The 23,445-nt window shown below is 44.6% G+C and overlaps 1 protein-coding gene across 1 annotated transcript; it reads left to right on the top strand.

Moving 5' to 3' along the window:
- Positions 1-5,398: 5,398 nt before the first annotated feature.
- LRRC74A (leucine rich repeat containing 74A) lies at positions 5,399-21,903 on the top strand. Its single transcript, XM_030483219.1, has 13 exons — positions 5,399-5,600; positions 6,820-6,995; positions 7,635-7,742; positions 8,471-8,567; positions 9,592-9,641; positions 10,425-10,506; positions 12,479-12,564; positions 12,914-13,108; positions 14,730-14,825; positions 18,427-18,570; positions 19,710-19,817; positions 20,431-20,516; positions 21,771-21,903. The coding sequence occupies exons 1-13, from the start codon at positions 5,465-5,467 to the stop codon at positions 21,805-21,807; spliced, it is 1,401 nt and encodes a 466-aa protein (XP_030339079.1). The 5' UTR covers positions 5,399-5,464; the 3' UTR covers positions 21,808-21,903.
- Positions 21,904-23,445: the final 1,542 nt, after the last annotated feature.

Below are 23,445 nucleotides of genomic sequence, written 5' to 3'. Positions count from 1 at the left end.
GCCCCGGCCGGGGTGGGGCCGTGCCAGGCCCGCTGTGCGGCAGGGGAGCAGTCGGGGCGGGCTCCGCTCCCGGCCAGTCGCCGCGGCTGGACCCGGCAGCCCCGGAGGCCAGGAGCCGTGACTCTGGGCAGGGTGACAGCGGCTTTCTGGCACTGCCACCCCGAAACTTGTGTTTTCAAACAAAAGTTTTTATCCCCAGATCTCCAGAAATACAAAGAGAAAGGAAAATTCCTGCTATGTTTTGGTTTTGGTTGGTTTGTTGGGGGGTTTTTTCCGCTGGAAAGACACGGAGCAAACAAAATCCCGTTTGCTCCAGACGAGTTAATAATTAGAGCGGCTTTGCAAACACCGTTGATGATAGTCAACGGGGACAAACGCCATTGGGGTGGGTGAAATGCAGGTGCAGAAGCGCGCCCTCCCTCTATAGGCTGCTCGCAGGTCGTCACAGCTCTGCAAAATCACTCCCTCTCAGCTGGCAGTGAGCACGTCGTGGTCTTTGCAAGTTCAGACCTGCCACGTTTTGAAACCAGTCAGTTTCATATGAAAAGAGAAGTCCTGGTTGGAGCCCACACTCATGATGTGTACAACATCTAAAGGCAAACAGAACTGAGCATCGCTATGGCTTTTTACACCAAATACATGCTTTTCATGTGTGATCTCGGTAGCCTTCTTCCAAAGTGTTTTTAAGATGGGCGCTTGCAATGAAGTCTAGACTCATGTCATCTCTGCCTTTCGCTGACAAATGCTGCCAAACTGCTCCCTTGATGGTGACAGCTGGTGCCTCATGGATTATACTTAGACAAAACTAGGTCTAGACTTACTCAACTTGTTTATCAATGACCTGGATGAAGGGATACAAAGCTGGAAGGAGCAGCTGATACACCTGAAAGCTGTGCTGCCATTCAGCAGGACCTTGGTAGGCTGGAGAATTGGGCAGAGAATTTAATGAGGTTCAACAAGGGCAAGTGTAGGGTACTGCACTCGGGGAGGAATAACTGAGGTATTGCATTCAGCTCTGCAGTCCTCAGAACAAGAAAGAGAGGGTTCAGAGGAGGGCCATAAAAATGATTAGAGGAATGTAACACCTCTCCTACGAGGAAAGGCTGAGAGAGTTGGTGTTCAGCCTGGAGAAGAGAAGACTCCAGGGAGACCTCATTGCAGCCTTCCAATACTTAAAAGGGGCCTACAGGAAAGATAGGAATAGATTTTTTAGCAGGGTCTGTTGTGATAGGACGAAGGGTAATGGTTTTAAACTAAAAGAGGGGAGATTCAGGCTGGATGTGAGGAAGAAACTCTTTACAATGAGTGCAGTAAAATACCGGAACAAGTTGCCTAGAGAGGTGATGGATGCCCCATCCCCGGAGACATTCAAGGTCAGGCCAGATGTAGTTCTGGGCAACCTGATCCAGTTGAAGATGAACCTGCTCATTGCAGGGAGGTTGAACTAAATGAGCTTTGAAGGTCCCTTCCAACCGAAGCTATTCTGTGATAACCCCAAGTACCGGTACAGGTTGGGGGCTGACCTACTAGGGAGCAGTTCTGCTAAGAAGGACTGGGGAGTATTGGTGGATGACAAGTTGACTATGAGCTGGCAGTGTGCCCTTGCATCTAGGAGGGCAAATAGTATCCTGTGGTGTGTGGGAGTAGTGCGGCCAGCAGGTCAAGGGAGGAGATCCTCCCCCTCTACTCGACTCTAGTGAGACTACATCTGGAGTGCTGTGTCCAGTGCTGCGCTCCTCAGTACAAGACAGACAAGGAGCTACTGGAGAGGGTCCAGCGGAGGCCACAGGGATGATCATGGGTCTGGAGCATCTGTCTTACAAGGAATGATTGCGGGAGCTGGGCCTGTTCAGTCTAGAGAAGACTGAGAGGGGATCTCATTAATGCATATAAATATCTCAAAGGTGAGCACCAGAGGATGGTGCCAGGCTCTCTTCAGTGGTGCCCAGCGACAGGACGGGGAGCAACAGCCATAAACTAAAACACGAGAAGTTTCACCTCAATACGAGGATCTTTATGTTGAGGGTGCAGAGCACTGGAACAGGCTGCCCAGGAGGGTCATGGAATCTCCCCCTCTGGAGACATTCAAAACACATCTGGACACGTTCCTGTGTAACCTGCTCTAGGTGGCCCTGTCTTGGCAGCAGGTTGGACTGGGTGATCTCCAGAGTTCCCTTCCAACCGTGGCGATTCTGGGATTCTGTGAAACACTTTTCAAGGGACAACCTGCCTCTTACCCTATTTGTGTCCATGGCTAGGATCTGAGCTGATGTTCCAAGTATACAAATAATCATCCCACCAGTCTCCTTGTCAAATCCCCAATTATAAAACACCATGGACCACAGACGTGGGGATTTGTTTTAAATACCACAGATGTCTCTGGCAAAGCACAGAACTGGACTGTGGTTTCCCATCTCCTGCTGCAGCAAGCAAACCTCTGAAAACCAGTGGTTTCTAGTCAGAAAATGGAGGGCGTTCTCCAGAGGAAGGATCTGCAATATTAAGGGCTGATGACTGGGGCATTTAAAACAAGGCTGTTCTTTAAAAGGAAAGCTCTAAGAAAATATCTTCAAGACTGGAACCACATCAGGATAATCAGACTGAAATTGGAGAAGAATGTTAGCCACTGCCACAAACAAACAAGTATCAGGACAGCCACAGTTGTTTGGCCTACACTATCAAAAATATTTACAAACTTTGGCAATGAAATCAAAGCCGACAATTATCATCTGCTTCAGGGTCAAACCTTTCACTGTTTTTTGCGGCATTTTGTTCTACATCCAAATATAACCCCACTGTGCCTCTAATGACTGGACTACTTGAGAGGTTTATGTAGAAACTAGCAGAATAAACCCACTAAAATACCCTATCCTTAGGGAAATGGACTTTTTCTTCCTCTCTGTATAGCCCATATTACTCTGTGTAGGCTACATGAACTTCAAAATCTGTAAGAGAGATGATGGTCACTGATCATTGCTTATAATGGGAAGATTTCTAAGTGTATGTTTTAGTTCTGTTCAACCTTTATCAGAAAGCCTCTTCTGTTACAGCTTTGGTTTTAGCCCCTTAGGTAAGGTCACAAAATCCTCGGTATACATGATGTAAAATAATAAGCACTGAACTCTTTTGGCACCACCAGTAGCTGGTGGGATGAACGAGTACTTGATTCAAAGCCCCATTAAGTGCTGACATGTTTACAACCCACACTTTATTACCGATCTTAACATGAATTTGGCAGTAGAGAAGTCTGAATCTGTTCGAGACTGAATAGGACAAATACACTCCTTCTATCCTCACCTCCTTTAAGACTATAACTGCCGCAGTCTGGCTTTCTCATGAAATTGTACAAAACTGGAATATGAACACAAAGGAGAGAACTCTCACCAGCAGCCTGGTATGACTCTCTCATATGCCTTGGGGGGGTTCACAGCCAAAACCACAGCTGTTCTTGGTTATCAGAGCTGATGGTATCCCAGAGCAACGGGGTTTCCAGCATAGAATGTCACCTTGGAGTCAGAGGGTGCAGGTGAGGTCACAGAAGGGTAGTAGTGGCACAACTGGGCAGGACAGTGTGACTGCAGGCTCCACAGGGCTTTCTCATGACACTTGGCAAGCAGGAAATGGGATTCTCCTGTTTGTAAGCATTATACACCAAGAACACAGATCTTATAAGTGGCACTGTTCCTCCTGGAGATGTTTTAATCATAGCCAAGTGGCTATGCTTTTGTGCGTAGGTGTGAGGGACTTACAGGTCTAGGAGGTGGCTGCGAACCCTTCATTTACAGAAGAGAAAAAGCAAATGGACCCACCGCTTGCTAGTGGGGACACAGAGAACGAGTCTGAGAAGAACAAAGGTATGGTGTTTAGTTACTAGCAAACTCACTTCAGAAACAGTCAGAAATGGCCAAATTAAAATCACCAGCACCCAAGAGGGACTGCTGTTGCAGCAGTCTGATCACCAGGTGGGAAGACTTCCCTTCCCCAGGCCAGGCAGCAATGAAGAGAAAGATGGCAAACAGTGATCCAAGGGGCCAGTGCCCAGGGACAGGAGCTGCCACCTGGAAGCAGCTTCAAGAAACCAAAATGGACCAGAAGAGGGCTTGCCAGCACCAGCTTCCAGGCAATAAAGGAGTCTGCAGACCCATCACTTTCCATTGCATTGGTTTTAATACCAGTAATTGCTTTTCAAATTTCTGCTTGAATGACAATATTATTATCTGTATCAGTGCCAATTTCTACAGCATCACAGGGGTGCAGGGACCACTTCTGGATCTACCTCAGAAGGCTCAGTCCACACACTGCAGGATTGGCTGACATACTGGACACATGACAGCCATGTTATCGGAGGATGATACAGTCTGGATGGGTTTTGTTTAGCATAGACAGTCTGTTCCCCAGAATGGGAAGTTTAAGAACTCTCTTGCACTAAAGTAATACAAGTAAACTCATCATTTGAACAAATAGTCTGGCAGAAGGAAAAGGTCTTAATGAAGGAGCTGCAGCTGCATGGCTGATTGAAATAGAGTGATGTGGGTGTCAGCTGACCAGTATTTCCCTCACATAGGTCTGAATGAACAGCCAATCTGCAAGCCCCACATCACACATCAGTGCTAAGTTACACCCAAGAAGAGTACAAAATTACAGGTCCATAGCCTGGAGCTCTAAAGGGAAATAAGGAGTAAGGGAAAAAGGTAGTAAAAGCAGTGACAGAGAATGAAAATGAAGACTCAGAGTAAGGAAAAAATATGTATTATGTTATTAGCCAGAAATTATTTTGTCAAAATTACTCTTTTTTTTTTTTTAATGCATTTATTCCTCTTAAAAAGGAATTTTCCAAATTCTCCTTCTCTCTAGCTATAAAATAAACTATGAATCATAGGCAAGGGAAGCTGTATCACTTCCAGTTGGTCTGGTTACACTCAGTCCTAATATACAATTAGCATTCAAATGCTTTCTCTTCTGCCATGCTTGAAGAGTACTACAAAGCATTCCCAGTCTGATCGCAAAGTCAGCCCACAATGTCCTGCCCATTCCTGGGGAAGCGTGAGTCAGTTCAGGAGAACAAGGAGGAACTGGCATGGGTTTGGCTTGTAGGTTTATGGAGAAATGGGATGGAGAGGGGAAATTTGCTTTGCTGGAAGGCTCAGAAATTGAGAAAGGGGAGAAAGGCAGCTCATGAGGGAACGAAGACCTAGTGTGAGAGAACTGTGAGTCCTCCACACATGGGCTGCAGAATCTGGAGAGGGGTCCGTCCAAAAGGTGCCAAGTCATGGCCAGTCTGCAGCCCCAGAGTGAGCCCATCCCCACACTAGGGCCAGCACCACATGCGTACAATGCACAGGGAGCAGTGGGCACAAAGCTGAGCTGGGGAAGGAGTGGATCCACAGCGTGCTGAAGAGGGGTACAGGCTTCAGTGAGAGCAGTGGGAGATCTATCACATCCAGAGAGTCACATCTCTGACACAATGAATCTGTTTGGTTTCATGGCAGACCAGAATGAAGCAACATCCAAAATCAGTGAGTCTCCAGAGTCTGTGTCGTTGGGTGACGCCTCAGCAGAGAAGGCCACAGAAGGCTCTGACACTGACCTAGAGGTTGAAGGTGAATGTTTTCTGACCCTCTGCCCTCACAAGCCTTTCCCTACAGTCAGACCTGTCCCTACCAACTGGTATGTATCTGAAATGGAGACCAAAGACACAACCCTGCCAGGGTCCTGACAACCACATGTAATCGGGCAACTGATAAAGATCAAAGCGAATGAATTTCCCTCTAAGAGCTCTCCCTTTATGCCAAGCATCTTCCTTCAGCTGCTTTTTATACACCATGGCTACTCCTTTATTCCTTCTTCTCTCCTCTAGTCCTTAACCAACAAGACCAGACAAGCCCACTGCCCGGGCAGCAGGAGCAGCTAGCTGAAACTAGGGATGGGACTGAGGCCCTGTTTGTATGCTTCTGAGGGAACAGTGCATAACAATTGCAGTCTGTGTACCATAGGTTTGCCACAACTGGCCTAGACTTTCCCAGTGACTCTCCTCTTATCTTCTGCCTCATGAAGTCACTCCATTGGCAAAACAAGTCTTGCACTCATTTTTGTAACAGTAAGATTTGTCCATAATTTAGGATGAGAACTTTTTAACTTGTTATAAATGGATGGAAAATTAAAATTTGTAAGAATGCAAGAACAAAAGACTGTTTTGTTAGAGGCCTCAGACTGAACTGGAAAATGGCTTTGGTGAGAGGGGAATTTGTCTTGAGGTCAGACCACTGAATGCACATAACAACACGGAGAAATATGAGCTCTAAGTATGGGGGTTGATGAAGGAATTCCAAATGACAGGTTTTTGTGGAAATACAGCCGCCAGCTGGACTGATATGTCTCACTGCAGCTGTGTCAACAACAACCAATGGCCAAGATGAGAATGCTAGGATTCTTTCTGCTGGTTGTAAGCCAAAATGTTCTGAGCTGCCCTGGCTCTGATGGCAATATCAGCTGCGTGTTTCAGTTAAGATTAAAAAAAGAAAAAAAAGAAAAAAAAGAAAATGTTTTTGCCTGATGTCAAGAATTCTCAATTACACCAAGAAAGGTTTAGTCACATTGCAGACTGGTGAGAAGCTGCAGCAAGTCACTGGATGCCAAATGGAGAAGCAAGTAGGATACATTAACTCTTGGTGGTCTGGGATAAAGAGATTGGGAGAACATGGGGAAAATGGTCCTTTAAGTGTAAAACCCTACTGTTGTTGCATGGTGTTACTTAATTCTATTAAGTTACTTAATTTCTTTAAGAGAATGCACCACTCATCAAATACTTTTTCTCTGTAGATCCTCAGAAGGCCTTTGTGGGCAGTACAGGCGCAGAGCTGTACTTGGAAGCATGCAGGCTGATGGAGGTGGTGCCTGTCTCATACTTTATTCAGAACATGGCCAAGTCTTATATAAACCTGAACCACTATGGTCTAGGACCCAAAGGTGTCAAAGCCATTGCTATTGCTCTAGTGGTGAGTAGTCAGTAAGAGTGAGCCCACTGTTCTCAAGAACAATAGGCATTTTAGGCCTCTCTCAGGCCTGGAAGCCATCGCTGAGTATACACTGTGGGAGAAAAAGTCACATATCTTCCCCGTAGGAGCTCTGAGCATCCCTAACATTTCTAATCCCCTGCACAGGAAAGTCTTGTGTGGCAACTGCTGGCCTTTGCTGGAGTTACCCCCAAAAGCAAACTGATGCTTTTCCATGGGACACAAGTCCCCAGTGCTCCTAACCCCTACAGGGTCAGAGGTAGGGCTGTAGGGACTGATATCCCCCACTATGGGTTCTGTATAGGGATGTGCTACACTCACCAATTGACAAGCCCAAGATGCCTGAATTGGAGCTTGGATCTGAACCTGGGTCTTCAGGCTGGCAAAAAGCAATGGAAAGTCCTACCCATCAAAATCTCTCCAGGAAAGCATCTTTTTTGTATGCCAATTCCTACTGCCATATCTCTGTCACATCCCCTCATCACTGTCCTGCCCGGGGCCTGCAATGCTTTCTGAGGCTTGGAGGAAATGTCCAGTGTCTGTTGAACTGAGAAAACTATCCTCATCATTAACTTTTCAGCAATTTTTTGTGTGTCTTTGTCTGCTTTTGTGTCTTCCCAGTCCAATGAGACTATCACCCATCTAGAGTTGGAAGACAATTGCATGCTGGCAGAAGGAGCCATATGCATAGCAGAGATGCTACGAGAGAATTCCACCCTTCAAGAACTGGTACCCAATCTGACATAGTTTGAGGCCAAAATTATTGCTCACCAAGTTCAATCATCTGAAAGAAAACCAATTAATTCCATTACAATTTTAAGCAAATAACCTTTGTTCTCATGCACAAACATTCACTTTCTGAAAGTCACGGTATTTTATGCTGCTCTACTTTTAAAAAGAACAAGCTTCTGAAAAGCCAAAGTGTGCATGTGATGGCAGCCTGGTGAGTCTGGAACTGTTCCCTTCATTAGCAGATGTGATAATAATTACCATAACTAAGTCTTTCTAGTTCATGCTTAGCCAACAGAAAAAATGTTTTGGTCAGGAACTTTCATTCTCCAGTATGACATGGGAAACTTTTCTAAATAGATTAAGAGAATAACACAAAACTTTCAGATATGAACTGGTAGGAATGTTCCTTCGATCTGAAACAGGGGTATACAAAATGCATTTTGATAGACCATGGAATCTGTGTTACACTGGAAGAAAAGATTATTGGCCACATGCCTCTTGGTTCACTGAAGACAAAGACCCATGTGTAAACTGATTGCTCTAGGGCTTTATTCCTGTTAGGAAGGATACAGGATTAAACACACCTATAACTCACATGTTAATTACTGTCTGGCTGGCATTTCTCATATTGCTCGTCTTCTTCCCTTGATACCTTGGGCAGTAAGACAACAAAGATCATTCATTCTTTGGACTCATCCTGCTTATCCTCCCTTCTTCCCTTCCAGAACATCTCAAATAACCACCTAGACACAGCAGGAGCTGAAGCCATTGCCAATTTGCTTTTGGACAACATGTCCTTCCTCCACACTATTCAGCTCTCAGGTAGGCTGTATGTACCAAAGAAGTGATGGGAGGGGAAGTGAAATAATATCTCTTCATTCCAGTCTCTCATCTTGAGAATATCAGTCAGACTGTGGGCAAAATCAATGTCTCAGCTATGACTCTGATGGGAACCCAGAGTAACAGTGGAAGTTTAGACTTATGTGATTAAATGTTTGGCCTGCTCAACCTCCAGCACCTCTGAAAACTAGTCCCTTTTACAAGAAACTTAGATAATTGCTGGAGTGTCTCCCATATCTTGGGGTAATTCTACTCTATGTAATGAAGTGGAATAGTGACTAACTTCTGTATTGGGTCCGGCTGAGATGGAGTTAATTTTCCCCATAGCAGCCCTCATAGTGCTATGCTTCATATTGGTGGCTAGAAGGGTGCTGGTAACACACCAGTGTTTTGGCTACTGCTGAGCAGTGCTCACACAGCATCAAGGCTGTCTCTCCGACATTCCACCCATCTCACCCCATGGGCTGGCGGTGGGCAAGACGCTGGGAAGGTACACAGCCAGGACATCTGACCCAAGCTAACCAAAGGGATATTCCATACCATATGACATCTGCTCAGCAATAAAAGCTAAGAGAAAGGAGGAGGAAGCGGGACATTTGTTATTATGGTGTTTGTCTTTTGGAGCAACCACTACACATGCTGAAGCCCTGCTTCCTGGGAAGTGGTTGGACATCACCTGCTGATGGGAAGCAGAGAATAAATCTTTTGTTTTCCTTTGCTTCCACACATGGCTTTTGTTTTTGCTTTATAAACTGCCTTTATCTTGACCCATGAGTTTTTTTCCCTTACTTTCTCCCCCCTCTTCCCCATCCTGCTGAGGAGGAGAGTGATAGAGGGACTTAGTGGGCACCTGGCATCCAACCAAGGTCAACCCATTACAACTCCTTACAGCCAGATATGGGCTATGATTAACTGGAGAGCCCACCTAAAAGCACAGCTTCCTGCAGACCCCAGCACAGCACCAAGGGATAGATCAGCACGCTGCTAACATACTTTTCTTCCGCAGGAAACAACTTTGGAGAGGAGAGTGCGCTGTACTTTTCTGAGGCATTAATGGTGAGTTACCTGAAATCCAAGGTCATTTGCGGCCCTGGCTGTGTAACAGATTCTTCTCGTCTTGAAGCTGCTACTTACTTGGCATGATTTCACTTGGCAGTGCCCACATGATTTCCTGGCATAATTCCGCTAAGTGCCTCTTGCTTATTTCAGAAATGAGAGAGGCTGGGAGGACACAGAGCAGGATAGACTATGGTAACATTTTCTCAGGAGAGCTGTGAGTCTGGCTGAGAAACAATCTTCAGGACTCTGTAACAGAAGAAGAAAACAACACCTGGGTGACAAAAAAGTTTCAAGAAGCATAAGAAACCCAAATTCATCTCATTTTGTAATTCTCCAGTAGAAATAAGACGCTTGGCTTCTCCGGTTAGCTCCTGTCTGAAAGCCTCTGCATCATTTGGCATCACCAGAAGCTGCCCTGAAGTAAGACCTTGACCTGATACCAGAAAGTACTCTTGGTCAGGATCCAATGGTGCGAGCGAAACAGGGGCAGGAACAGAACTGCAGGGTGTGTTGTGGGCCAGATATGAGCTGTCTGAGGAAAGTCGACACAACACAAAGTCCCATTGCTTTTGCTGTTTTGGGAAAAGAATCACTGTGATGTTATATGCCTGACAAAGGTTTGTTCTCGGACACACTACCATGCTGATAATCTCCCATGCACTGAAGATTTCAGTGTGTCTGATATCCTTCTGTTTCATCCTTATGTGGGAGTCTTGGGGTGGCATCTGGTTGCAGCTGGCTGGAAGATCTCATTGTCTCTGCACATTTGTCTCTCTGCAGAGCAATTTCCAAGTGAAGGAGCTGGACCTCAGCCACAATGAGTTCTCTGAGAAGGGAGGACAGCTCCTGGGACAGATGCTCGGTAATTTATTACTCCTGGAGTACAGGCACTGGGGGACTTGCTGGTGTCAGCACAGAGAACATGTATTTCTTTCTCCAGCAAAAATGCTCCATGACATGTGGGTAGTACAAAAGACAGGGTGCCCAGATTTAAGGCTTCCTGCCTGGTCCAGAGTCTCACTCTCATCACCACAGGTGACTCTAGCAACTGTGACTAATGTATCAGAACACAAATGCAGGATGAGGAACTACTAACAAAGCAGTCTGTGTCTGAGAGAAGGGAGCTGAAAGAGAAGCCCTTCTGGGAGTATAAAGCAGAAAATTGCATTTTACTAAAATCAAATACGATCAGAACTGTTGTTGTTTTAAGCTTTTGATTACAAAGTTTAGGAGTTACTTCAATTTTTCTTAACTAGGCCAAACCCTAATGGTCTGAGCCATTGCACAGCAAGCAGGAAGAGAAACAGATTAGGAAGAAATAAAATTAAGCTGCCTAATTCATCTGTTCAGGCAAAGTGGGATCCAGACTGTGCTAGTAGTCCTGGAAAGGGAAAGCAAACAAAACAGTTACAGTCTTTCAGTAACCTCACGTGCTATTAGTGCACTGGGAAAGATGTGAATGCACATCTGACGCCCTTCTTCCCCCAGTACGTCCAACACGTGTGCTACGATAATGGCCACAAGAGTGTGCTATGAGCATCCAGCTCATTCGTTGAGCATCTGGGTAACACAAAAGCTGCAGTTTAATTAACGATTTCCTTCTCCTGGTTCAGTATTTCCCCTGATATGTACTTCTTTCTAATTACAGTCCATGTCTTTAAAAGATGGATCAATTAAAACTGCAGCGAGGACAAGGCATTCTGTCCCCTGCCTTGGACAAGCCTGCAGACAATGCAGAGATCAGTGCTAAAACTTGTGACTGTCCTAATGCAGAAAAAAAGCCACTCCAAAATTAAAGGTGTTAAAGCTCTTCTCTCCTTCCAGCTCACTTGAGGCAGGAGCAGCAGCGATTACTGCAGAACCTGCTACTTTTCTGTTTTGTTTCTTAGAAGAGTATTTTTAAGTCAGCTAAACTCACCATCTGCCTCCATCCAACCTCCCATCCATGGAAAATCTGGATGAGAAATTCTCTTTGAGGAGAAGCAAGTGTTGGCGGCAAGTCCTACCCCTCCCAATGTCACAGTAGACACAAATGAATTCACACATACCCTCCTCTAAGTAGAACTTATACTGTGAGGTGTGCTATGCATGTGAATTTGCACTGGCACATATACAGCTGGGCACAGCCACCATATGAAGCTGAAGTCCTCTCTTCTGCTAATCAAACATATGCAGAGTGAGTCTTGATATTTTAGCTGTGGCAAGGAGAATCCAGCATTTTTTGCAGTAAGAAAAACAGACAGAGTCTATTAATATAAGAAATCCTCCCTCTCTCTATCTTCCTCCTTCACAGCTTATTCTTTGCTTAAGCCAGAAAAAAACCTGTCTTCCCTTTCTGCTTCTGATCGACAGCCCATTCTCTGTTCTTTGGGTGCTGTGGACAGCAAAGACTCTGTAGGTACATGTTGCTCCTACTGCAGTCAAGGAAGGTGGTGTGGTTTAAAACCAGACAGTAACTCAGCACTACGCAGCTGCTCACTCACACCCCTTCCTCCCCCCCAGCATGGGATAGGGAGGAGAATCGAAAGAATGTAAACCCCATGGGTTGGGATAAGAACAGTGCAATAACTAAAGTACAGTATAAAACTCATACTACTACTAATAATGATAAGGGAAATAACAAGGGGAGAGAGTATAAAAACCAGAAGGGGAAAGGGAAAAATCAAACAACAAACAGTGATACACTATACAGAAATTAATTCTATCCCAGATGAAACCAGGACAGAAAGCTGTTGCTGAACCCCCAGCAAACTTTCTCTTAGTCCCTAAGTGGGTCAGCTGCTGCGTCCAGACTACTCTTCACAAGCTAACATCTCATCTTCTCTCTCTTCCAGACAGCAACTCAAAACTGGAGATTCTGGACCTGAGCTGGAATCACCTGAGAAGGAAGGGGGCAGTAGCACTGGGAAAAGGTCTCCGGGTAGGAATGCCCCTGTGTTGTGGTACCCTTCACAGGGATTATTACCAGGAGCTGGTTGAAACACTGACTGGGAACTTACATCCCTGAAGTCTGAGCAGGATTCAGTAGCTCTAGCAAGGCTCATCCTACTGACTATGGCAGTCAGCTCCAGGAGTAAGACTAAGCCAGTCGGCAGGTCTGGTGACTTACCTACTGGATGGAGACACCCTGGTGACATTGCAGAAATGCTGGATCCACTGGGAGCTGTCTGGGTGTGACTTGTGGGATGCTCATGTCTCAGCCAAGCAAGAAAGGGTAGAGTGGTACAGATGGGCATGCAGTACCTAAGATCCCTCTTCTCTCCTTGGAGGGCAATGGTGCACTGAAAATACTCAACCTTTCTTGGAATGGCATTGGCAACGAGGGAGCAAATGCCCTAGGAGAAGTCCTCAAAGTCAATGACGTGCTGGTTCACCTGGACATCAGCAACAACCAGATCAACAATGAGGGAGCCAAGAAGCTCTGCAGGGGCCTTGAAGCCAATGAAAAACTCAGAATCCTGAAGGTAAAATAAAGCTCAGGCAGAGCTCGAGGAATAAGCAGAGGGAGTAGAAAGATCTGAGACAGGAGGGACAGAAGACAGAGGTGACTGAGCTAGAACTGGAGGAAATGAGTATTGCTCTGGGTTGAATGTGGGCAGAGCAGAAGGAAATGCTATCCCATTGATTTCTTCCTGGGCAACTAAATTGCACTGTTCCCTCAAAAAATGCCCCATAACCCCACACCCATTATCACCCCTAAGTGTTTGATTCCTGACATGTCTAGACTCAGTCAGAGAGGAACTAGGCATTCAACATGTCTAGCAGAAAACCTGGGCATTCAGGTCTGCATATATACATTAAACATAGTTGTGAAAGTACATAAGTACATATAACATGAATTTCAACCAAAGGCAAAGGTTCACACTGAAGTTTGCAGGTGGGCAAGTGTGCCTTTTTCAGTGTGTTACTCATTTGCTAAAAATTTACTCAAACACAGGATAAACTGCCATTGCCATGTCAGGGTAATGCCACAGCACTACCTAAAGGAGAAGAGTACTATCAAGTTCTGGAAAAAGAAAGCCAAAACTGCCTTCTGGTAAGCTAGCGATCAATAATCATCAAAAGGCAAAACTGAATGACCAGCCAAGCTGGCCTCAGAGGTTAGGGTTGAGAGCTAACATGTCTTCTCAATCCAAGATAATTCTCCAGGAATTCAGCTCAGCAAAGTCAGCTTGTTTATGAATCTCAGCTAGATTTAACTCCACCATCTTGAGAGCATGCAAATGGCAGTATGATGGTTGAGAGGCAAGTTTAAAGCTGTTCATGTAGGCCTGTCTTTGGACACCCCTGTCCTTGTAAATCACTGCAACCACACCAGTCTTTGGGACTGCTGGTTTAGATTATGTAAATAAATGTGTCTGTCTGCTTTGCTCTTAACCTGGCTTGAGGCAAGGTCACTAGCTCACACCAAGGCATTACTCTCTCTGTGTAGCTGCATAGATTGTCTTAGGAGCTAACAACACAAAGGACTTAAAGGAGGACATGTCTTCTGCTAGCCAGTGTTAATCAAGAAAGTTTTCTTTCAAGTAGCGGGAGTGGGGACTGCACATGAAGTCCAAGGCAGGTGAAAGGTGATGTTCACACACCAAGAGATGCACATGGCAATGCCAACCCCATAACACCAGATAGCTAGACTTTGTAGGCCAGAGGCAGCTGATGAGCTTCGGCTTTGATCTGCTGTGCTGCCAAGAGGAGCCAAGTTACGGGAATGTCCCGAGGGGCATACCCTCATCCAGAGGGACCCTACTAGCAAGCACACATTCAAATGCCTCAGCCTCTCCCCTCACATGACTGAACATCATATACCCCTGTGTGACAGAGGTAAGAGACCTGCTATGTGGAATTTCACACAAGGAGACAGCAGCTGAGAAGGCAACTCCACTGGGAAGTTGCACTGCAGAGCTTTGTGGGACAGAGACAGGAGACGGTGAGATAACAGAAAAATCCATTGAAAGGGACCACAGTTATTCTACAGCCCAGCTGAAGAATGGGAAGAAGGGGTCATCCTTGAGGTTACAGCATGCCTTCTGCCAGGCAGAAGCCCTCATTATTAATATGTCTGGATCTCTGTCCCTTCTTCCACAGATGGCTGGTAATCCCCTGACCATGGAAGGTGCTACTGCACTAGTCTTATCTATCAGAAAGAACTCCAAATCCATGATGGAGGAGATCAACATTTCAGTAAGAGCTTATGTGCTGGAAAGCCTCCAAGATCATACACTATACATTCTTAGGAACTGGGTGGATCACAGAGCTGCCCCCTTCCAAAACTGTTTTGAGACTTGCTGTTTTATTTAGACACAGCTATTAAAAAAAAGGGGCTAATATTTGACAGACCTTCTAAGGAGCCATGTGGAAATTACAGGGCTTTGGTATAGCTCTGGAAAGAGGTGCTTGTAGTAGCACCACATTCCACTCCCTTCCATTTTGCAATAGCAGAACAAGGAGAACAAGGAGTGTTCCCACTGGAGGATGAATCCTCTTCATCCCCTGAGCTGTCTCCCCCCAGGGCAGCCTAACATGCTAGATCTTGTGAAGTGCTTTGATACCCTGTCAGTATGTAAGAGGAATAGAAGAAAATGGATGCTTCAAGGCATTGAAAGCAAAGCAATTTTATTAAACAAAAACAAAACCAAAAACCACACCAAAAAAAAAAAAAAAAAAACCCACCAAAAAAAACCCCAAAAAACAAAACCAACCCAAACTGAAACAAAACAAAACAAACCTCGACCACATTAAAAAGTTGGTGTGGAAGAAAAAAAGTCAAAAAATCAAAGAGTCAAAAAAAGTCAAAAAATCAAATCTTAATATGCTGTTCCATAGCAAGTCAGGAACACGACATGTAGTGTTGTAACCTCAAGTGCTGCTTCTAAAATTGGATACCCAGAAATGCTTCTGAGCTCCTGAGTGAGGATGAATTTCACTGCGCACCAACACTGGGGAGAGACCTGGGCACACATCAGGCTGCTCCTGGCCCTCCCACTGGTGCTTCATGGGAGCAGTTACAGAAGGTATCGGGGGCCTCAGCACCCTCCATCCACCTTTGGGAGCACCATGATTAAAGGAAAGAGCATATTCACAAAGATTGGGTTTAGGACTTGCAACATAAATAATATGTTAACACTTGAAACAAGCTAGAAAAAAAGTTCATGGGCAGTTTTGGAGACTCACATAATGGGTTGTTTCTTTGTCCTGTGGTTACTGTATTAAAGAAAGAAACCAAAACAAAGCAGAATCCATAATATTCATCTGTGATCCTTCCTGAGAATATCGAGAGCCTTCAACAGAGATCATCTGAAGAACAGGCGTCCCTCTAGGGCAGACAGTATTTCCTGCATAAATTAAGATCAAAGAGAATTACTTTCCAAGTCTGCAAGGAGACAGGCCTCATTCTGCAAAGGAAAAATAAAACGGGCTGTGTGGGGGTGAAGGACCTCATTGCAGTATACATGGTTGTGCTAGTTTTATTACTAATAACATCAGCAATTCATGAAGAGCAACAGATTTTAGCTAAATTCTGAGAAATTAATTACTGAAATGCATTTATTTACAAGGAGGCAAATTTGAGAAATTTTGAGGCAAGGAGTTAATTAACGTTAAGCATCTTCAATCCAAACTAAATCTCACTATGAATTTCTGCTTTTTAGGGTTAACAGATGCTCTCTTCACCATACCCTTCAAAAAGTCTAAATTACCTGGCATTTCACAAGATAAATGGTCAATGGCATAAATTTGCGATGACATTTCAGTATTCCAGTCAAATGCTTGTAAGCAAACACCTAATCTGTCTGACAGACTTCACTTCACCTGTAATGTAGGGAGTGTTGCATTTCAATTCAGAGTATTTGCAAATATACAGCTCCAAAGATCTTATGTTGTCTTAAACCTTTAAGAAATTAGTAAAGGTTTTAATATTTTATAGGAAACTTAAGTGAAGACATAAACAAAAGCCTCTTCCGCTCCTTTCCCAGTGATAAATGTTTATTTTGACTTTTAAAGAATGAATAATTCTGTATTATTACTCTGTGTCTGTAAGAGGAATTTGAAATAAGGATCACATCTAGAAAACTTTGCATGGGTTTGACAGCACTAGCAAAGGCAACAGAATAGAAAGGCACATTTTTAACAACAGTTTATTGCTTCTAACAACACTTCTAAGCATGACTGTCCCCCACATTCTTTTCATAATCTACTCTCTATAGGTTTCAACTTGCAGATACTATCAAACATTTTACAGAAGTCAAAACAGCCAGCATATGCCCATCTTCACCATCACAGTACAAAAGGGAAAATTGTCTCTTTTCAGCTGCCCATAGGCTGTTTTTCTGGACTGTGGCCTGGCTGTGTCAAACACGCTGGAACGCACAAGCTGGCTCCCCCCTGGTGCCACCCAACCCCAGCACGGTTTGTTAGGCCACAGTGCTTTGGCTGTGCTGCTTCTGATGCCACACTGGCGGTCCATTGGCTTTCTCATGGGGTCAAGCCCAGGCTGGCAAGCCTTGGGGAGAGCTGGCAGCCAGCAGAGCCAGCTCAGCCTCTCTTACACTGTGTTCCCAGGACTAGGATATTCTGCTAGTGTGCCCAGTGCAAGGATGTTTGAATGGCTCCTTCAGAGAGTCACTCTGCATCCGTAAAACCGTTAGTCCTGAATGAAAGCTGGTAAAGCCAGCCAGACCCAGATTCATTCAAGACTGTCTTTGAGTAGTAACAGTCAAGAGCTCACTGCACAGTAGATCATAAGCTTCTAGATGGATCTTAAGAACAGTGGATCTTTAGCTCCTAAAAAGAAGCTGTAAGAATGCATTGGGAGACTTTGTAAATAAACTTTGGGGAAAAAATAACAGTGCTTGATGCCTTAGGAACCTCCTGCAATGACAGAAAACAGAAGCTTTCATGAATTTCCTGACCTGCCTTGAAATTTCCAACAATGAAGTATATAACTAAGACAATACAGGAACAATTCCCCTGTCATCACGGGTATGAACTAATCATAATCATGTTTTTAAAAGATAAGTCAAGGCAAAGGCAAATTTGTCATAAATGAAATTTAGAAGAATAAATTACAATGACATCAATAATAATTGCATTGATAGCTTACTTTCTAATATTCCAAAACCCTAAATCAGGACACTGTGCTGCTGCCCATTCTGTAAGTGCTAAACCAGAACACTCACAGTGGAAGCTCTGAAATGCTGACCTCTCACTACCCTGCTTGAAATTCTTCGGGAAAGAAACAAACATCAGGTCTTGTACTGCTGACGGGAGCTTCCTATTGGGCTTACACAATGAAACAGAGCTTTACCTAAAGTTCTTTTTATCTGGAGACACCCAGACCCTTCCCAGATAGGTGCATCTTTCCTCTCTGGGCTATAAAGCTACACTGTTGGAGATACTAATCCTTCTAAGCCTTGGATGGTTGGGGTCATCTTAACCAAATGGAGAGGAGACCTATCTAGAACTGTCTTAGGGATGAACATGAATCACTTGAATCACCTAACATAAGAGGTCTTTAGTGTAGACATCTACCTGATGAACATCTACCTAAGATTAAGCTAATTTCTGCATAAATTGGTAGACCCTTTTCTATCTCAGACATGGGAAAAGAGAAAGAGGAACTCTAATTTAGGGCCGGGCCTTCATGGGATTCCTGCAAGTGAAGAGTAGAGATAGGATAAGGCACAACCTTTAGGAGAGAATGATTAGATGGATTTTGTGAATGCAAACAAGTCTTTGTTCTTTGGGTGTCCATGCTGACTGCACTTTCCTTCCTCCTATGTACCAGAATGTGTTGGTGAACAAAACTTTCATCAAATTGCTGGATTTGGTGTACCAAATACGTCCCGAACTAAATGTCATCTATGGAGAAGTCGAAGGCTGTATCACCACCATGCCTGAGCAGCGTCCAAATCCCATGAAAGTGATTCAGGTGAGCTGCTGAGTTTGGATCCATAGCTCCTCTGATCACAGTACTTATGCTCCAAGCACTTGAAGGGATGGGGGTTGGAAGGGGTAAGCTTTCTTCCAAGTTCATTCAAAAAAGTATATTCACAAAGACTGTCACAGTATTCGCATATCTCAGTCCACACAAACCTACTAAGCAAACCCTTTGATTTTCAGGGTAAGCTAATGCCTCGGGATCTGATACCACTGGGGGAAAAAAGAATCTGAATAGATGTTTGCTTGCTCTGTAAAAAAACCTGATTGATTTCAGGTCTGATCCAAATGAATGTCCATCCTCATCACAAGCTTACCACAATAGCTGACTTTCCTAGAACTCTTCACTGACAGTTGTGCTTTAGCATCAAAATTAATGTGCTTCATATAAGTAGGAAATGGCATTACAAGCAAATACTGTCCTAAACAGAAATTACTTAGCTTTCCAAAGTCTGTAATTTCTATGGATAGCAGCAGATGGTGCTGTGCTCCTTGATGGAAGGCAACACAAGCACTTCAGCACTGCTGAGTTAAATAACACTTTTGCACTACCAGCTTCACTGTATTTCTTAGCAGCTGTGCAGATTTTCAGCTAATTGAATGAGACTTTGCTACTGATACGGATTTGGACGAGCTTAAGCAAAATCTTGGGCTGCTGGCTCACATCAAACAGTGCTGCTGTGCTTCACAGCTAGTGACGCTCACCCTAGCATGCTCTGCAGTTTTTAACAGCCATTATGGCTGTGTCCTCATTCAAACAGACAGGAATTCAGAGAAGAGCAACTAAAGTGATCAGAGATCTGGGCGAGAGGACTGCTCTGGATTAGACAGCCTAGCCAAGCAGTGGCTGCTGGGATGAGGACCTAATAACCATAGGCAATTATCAGAAGAAACAGGTTTACTGCTGAGTCTACAGGTATAACTGAGAGGTGTAACTCAGAAGAATGGGATTAACCTGAACAAAAGGATTTTGTTCTGACAATAGAGTGGCTGCACAAGGAGTGAAGGACTCACATATCTCAGTGGTAGGATGAGTAAAGGCAAGGTGACAGAAGAATAAGGGGAGAGCTGGAAGCAGGTATTGGTGGCTGTTTCATGGTTATGCCCATGTTTTATCCTTGTTTCTCTTAGAACTACTTGAAAGAACGCAACCTACAACTCTGGGACTTTTTTAGGAAGATGGATGAGGAAGGAAATATGAAGATCCCCGTGGCTGCTTTCCGGAGAGCCATGATGCAGGTATGCCTGTGAAAGCACTGCCAGAATGCTCTTCTGGCATAGGACGGCGCTAGGGACACCTCTCTGCTGCAGCCTTGCTGTTGGCATTGTTCAGGCTAAAAGGCTAAATTCACCCACCGCAAAAGTTGAGTCCTGAATGCGACCAACAGAAATGCTATGACATCAAATAAATACTGCAGATGGCATCAGTGATAATGGATCAACTTTAGAATATCACAGATGTCCTCTGTTTGTGTAGGACATACAGCATCCTGATAGATACTTAGTCTTACTGTTATGGGAAAGTGAAAAAGAGGCACCTAAACCCTTGACTCTATACACTGAGGAGACGATTCTCTTCCTGTCAAAACCACCATGGTGCTTGGGATCAGTAGCAATGGTCAGCCAGTCATGGTGCTCTTTTACAAAAAATGGAGAACAAAAAAAATCTGATTCTCATCCTAAAAGAGTGAAACTGCCTCCCCACCACCACTCTGGACTTTTTCCATTCCCTCCTCCATGCACCAAGCCATCTGCTCACCTATTATAAGATGACCAGGCTCCAGTCTGATATGGAGGATTTTGCTGCTTAGAAATATTTTTGCTAACATTTTGCTAACATTTCTCCTCTTAGCATCCAAGCATCCCAATGGATCGCATCCAAATGGGGGAACTAGTGCACAAGCTAGACCGGAATCGGACAGGGGTTGTGGACTACAGGTGAGTGAGTGATTCCACATACTGTCTTACTTGTCTTTCTTTTTTTAATTTGGCTTAACACCAAATAAACACAACCTTATTCACATTAGGAGGTGAAGGGACACGTGTTTTTGGCCACTAGATGGTAGATGAAAAAATACCTTGTGAGCTTAGAAGCTCTGTTGAGTCAGTCTTATTCTGTTTGATAAACTTGCTGTGAGAGTGAAGGGATCTCAGAGCTGAATGGCATTTTCATTCATTCTTGTAAGCCTTTGTGGGAAGCATCAGCTCAACACCGTCCTCCCCAGAAGCCAGGGTAAGATTTGCAAAGACAGCACATGTGCCTTCAGACTTCTTCCTCCATCCTCAGGGACTTTGGGTTTTTTTCCTTCTCTCTGATCCTTCTTCTTAGGAGATCTAGTTTTCCCTGGAAACCCACCTTCAAACTACAGAACTTTTCATTCTCTTGAAAGTGTCTCTTCTTTAGTGCCTATAGCAATCATGTCCAAGTTCTGAGAGCCTGAGCAGTCAGCAGCAAACTCCTCGGAGGTTGTCAGTCGCTGCAGGCTAAATTGCTTGTCATTGGACCCAAATTCCCTCTAGATTTTCAGTCAATTCTGACATGTGACTCATCAGCTGAAAGCGCTATTCATCGTGCTCAAATATTCCCATCCCTCAGCACATACTGATGGGTTTAAATATATGCTGTAGTCTGGTTTTAAGGCTAGAAGCAATAGGTCAGTCTTATAAATCTCTTCCCCTCTTAGTCTCCTAATGTTTTCAAAGAGAAGCAAGTTACTTTGTTAGGTCCGGTCTTTATTCCTTCACACATACCGGCACCATACTAAAAGCATCCATGCTCGGATGCTAGATGGGCCTTAGCCTGGTTAATCTTGACTCAGAGGTCACATGGAGTTCCCAAGTACTTTAGGCACAAATTACAGAACTGAGGTTAAGTAGTGAGCAGATTATGAACTGTTAAAACTAAATGGCCAGCAAAGACTTCATTTGGTGCCGTTAATGCACTGAGTTGATATGCGGGGAAAACTAGAGATATCTACTCCTTATCTAGCTTCATAATGCATTTTAGGACTGTAGCATGTGTGGCAGTGGTAATATTCACCTTGTAGACAAAAGTCAAAAGAGTTGTGACCTTTGCTGTCCTTTCTGTTCCCACTCAGGCTGTTCCCTCAAGGGCCCCTCAGCAACTTAAGAAACCTGACAGGGAAGGTTCACTTCACTAGACTAACACTTGTTCACCTCCTTTTCAATCAGTCACTTCAAAGAGCAGAAGCCTGTGGAAGGGGAATAGAAGAGCGAGCTGTAAAATGAAGCCAGGAAGCAGGTCAGGCAATGAAATATTGTATGAGAAACCCTGGAAGAAAGCTCAGAGTCACCCTGGGCTTGGGGATGCCTACCACTGGGGAATTCTGATAGTCCAAGTTATTACATGTAGAAATAAAGCTGATGTTCCACTACACAGCAAGCCCCTATTTAATCTGGTCCATTTGGTTAAGGAAAGATTGGTCCTTTGGACCTGGTTACCAGATCTGTCTTGCTCTGTATGCTGCAATGCTGAATCTGTTTGCAAAGATGGAGACAAAAACTGGGAATTGGGAAACTAAGACACTCATGTATTGTTATTATCCCCTTTTGAGGGAAAGCCCATGGACAAAGACTGAAGAAAGTGCCCTGCGGACACCTCCCACCAGACTCAGCAGTTCTGATACAGGGACCTTTGCAAAAGGAGAAAAAATTAATTAATGGGAAACTACAGCCCATGTTGCTTGAAAAGTTATGGGTAATAGGAATTTTATTTAATATCTCCATGGGAAAAAATATGCTAGAAGGACAGAAGCCATAAAAGATTTTAAATAGCTTAGATACTGAACTGCTTTTTTAAGAACAACATGAAAAATATAGACATATATTTCAATGACTCCTAAGAAGGAATGAAAGCCTTTCATAAATTCATATTTATAAATACATAGAATTTAGAAAATACAGATATGGACAAGCAGATCCACAGGAAGTACATTTTGCCATGTGAGCAACTGCCAACATAGACTATACACCAGGAACCTTTAAGAACTTGAAAATGTTGGCCACTTTGGGAAGACCAGCCTGCAGTGGAAAGGAAAAGAAGGTGGTAGTTACCATCTGGTAAGTCTCTCTTTCCCAGCAGAATTCCCACATGGAAAAAAAAGAAATCTTTGAATTACAGTCCAAGTGGCTTCAGTGCCTCATCAGAGGTCAGCATGGCTGTTGACAGGATGTCATTGGTACGACTGCTCAGTGGTCATGTTAATAGGCTTCAACTCATTAAGCCAGCAGGTCTGTGTCCTCCAATGCCTATGACTCTTCCAGACTTTATTGTGATCAGTGCTCCTTCACCCATGGAGTATGTGGGGTTTGAGACGAAGAATCAAAGCAGCAGAGTGCATTTGAGCTGTTGGATAGTTTGCACATGCAGGAGTATTTTGCTGTGGGGTTTTCTGTTCCTTTCTTAATCCTTAAATGCAATTTTAGGAATTTTAGCGTTTCTTGACTGCTCCTAAGCACCGAGGTATGCTTTCATAGAAGCGCATACCACACCTGCCAGACCTTTTCCCCGAACACCAAGGCTCCATGCCCCTCACCCTGCAATTCGAGCTCACTCAGCCCTAGCAGGGACAGACCTGCTACAGCGCTCCCGCGGCCACCGCGCGGTGCCGTGGCGGCCGCTAGGTGTCAGGCCAGCACCGGCAGTGGCGGGAGAGCGCCCCGGCGCCGCCCCGCCCCGCCCCGCCCCGCCCCGGGGGGACCGAGCCGCTGCTGACCAAGTGCTCGCCATGCACCGGCTGTGCCCGGGGGTGCCCCTCTCCCCATCAGCCCAAATAGATCCCTTTTTACATCCTCTTTCTCAGCTTAAGAGGCATACAATGGAAATACCAACACGTGCAGGCTGGGG

The sequence above is a fragment of the Strigops habroptila genome, chromosome 4 (genome assembly GCF_004027225.2).
Source record: "Strigops habroptila isolate Jane chromosome 4, bStrHab1.2.pri, whole genome shotgun sequence".
Classification (NCBI taxonomy): Eukaryota; Metazoa; Chordata; class Aves; order Psittaciformes; family Psittacidae; genus Strigops; species Strigops habroptila.
The sequence above is the reverse complement of the archived record's forward strand: the minus strand, read 5'-3'. Positions and strand labels throughout refer to the sequence as shown.

Coding starts and splice junctions, on each gene's coding strand:
- LRRC74A (XM_030483219.1), top strand. CDS start 5,465: ATGAATCTGTTTGGTTTCATGGCAGACCAGAATGAAGCAACATCCAAA. Junction 12,565..12,913: donor CACTGGGAAAAGGTCTCCGG/GTAGGAATGCCC, acceptor CTCTCCTTGGAG/GGCAATGGTGCACTGAAAAT. Junction 20,517..21,770: donor ACAGGGGTTGTGGACTACAG/GTGAGTGAGTGA, acceptor CTTTTCAATCAG/TCACTTCAAAGAGCAGAAGC.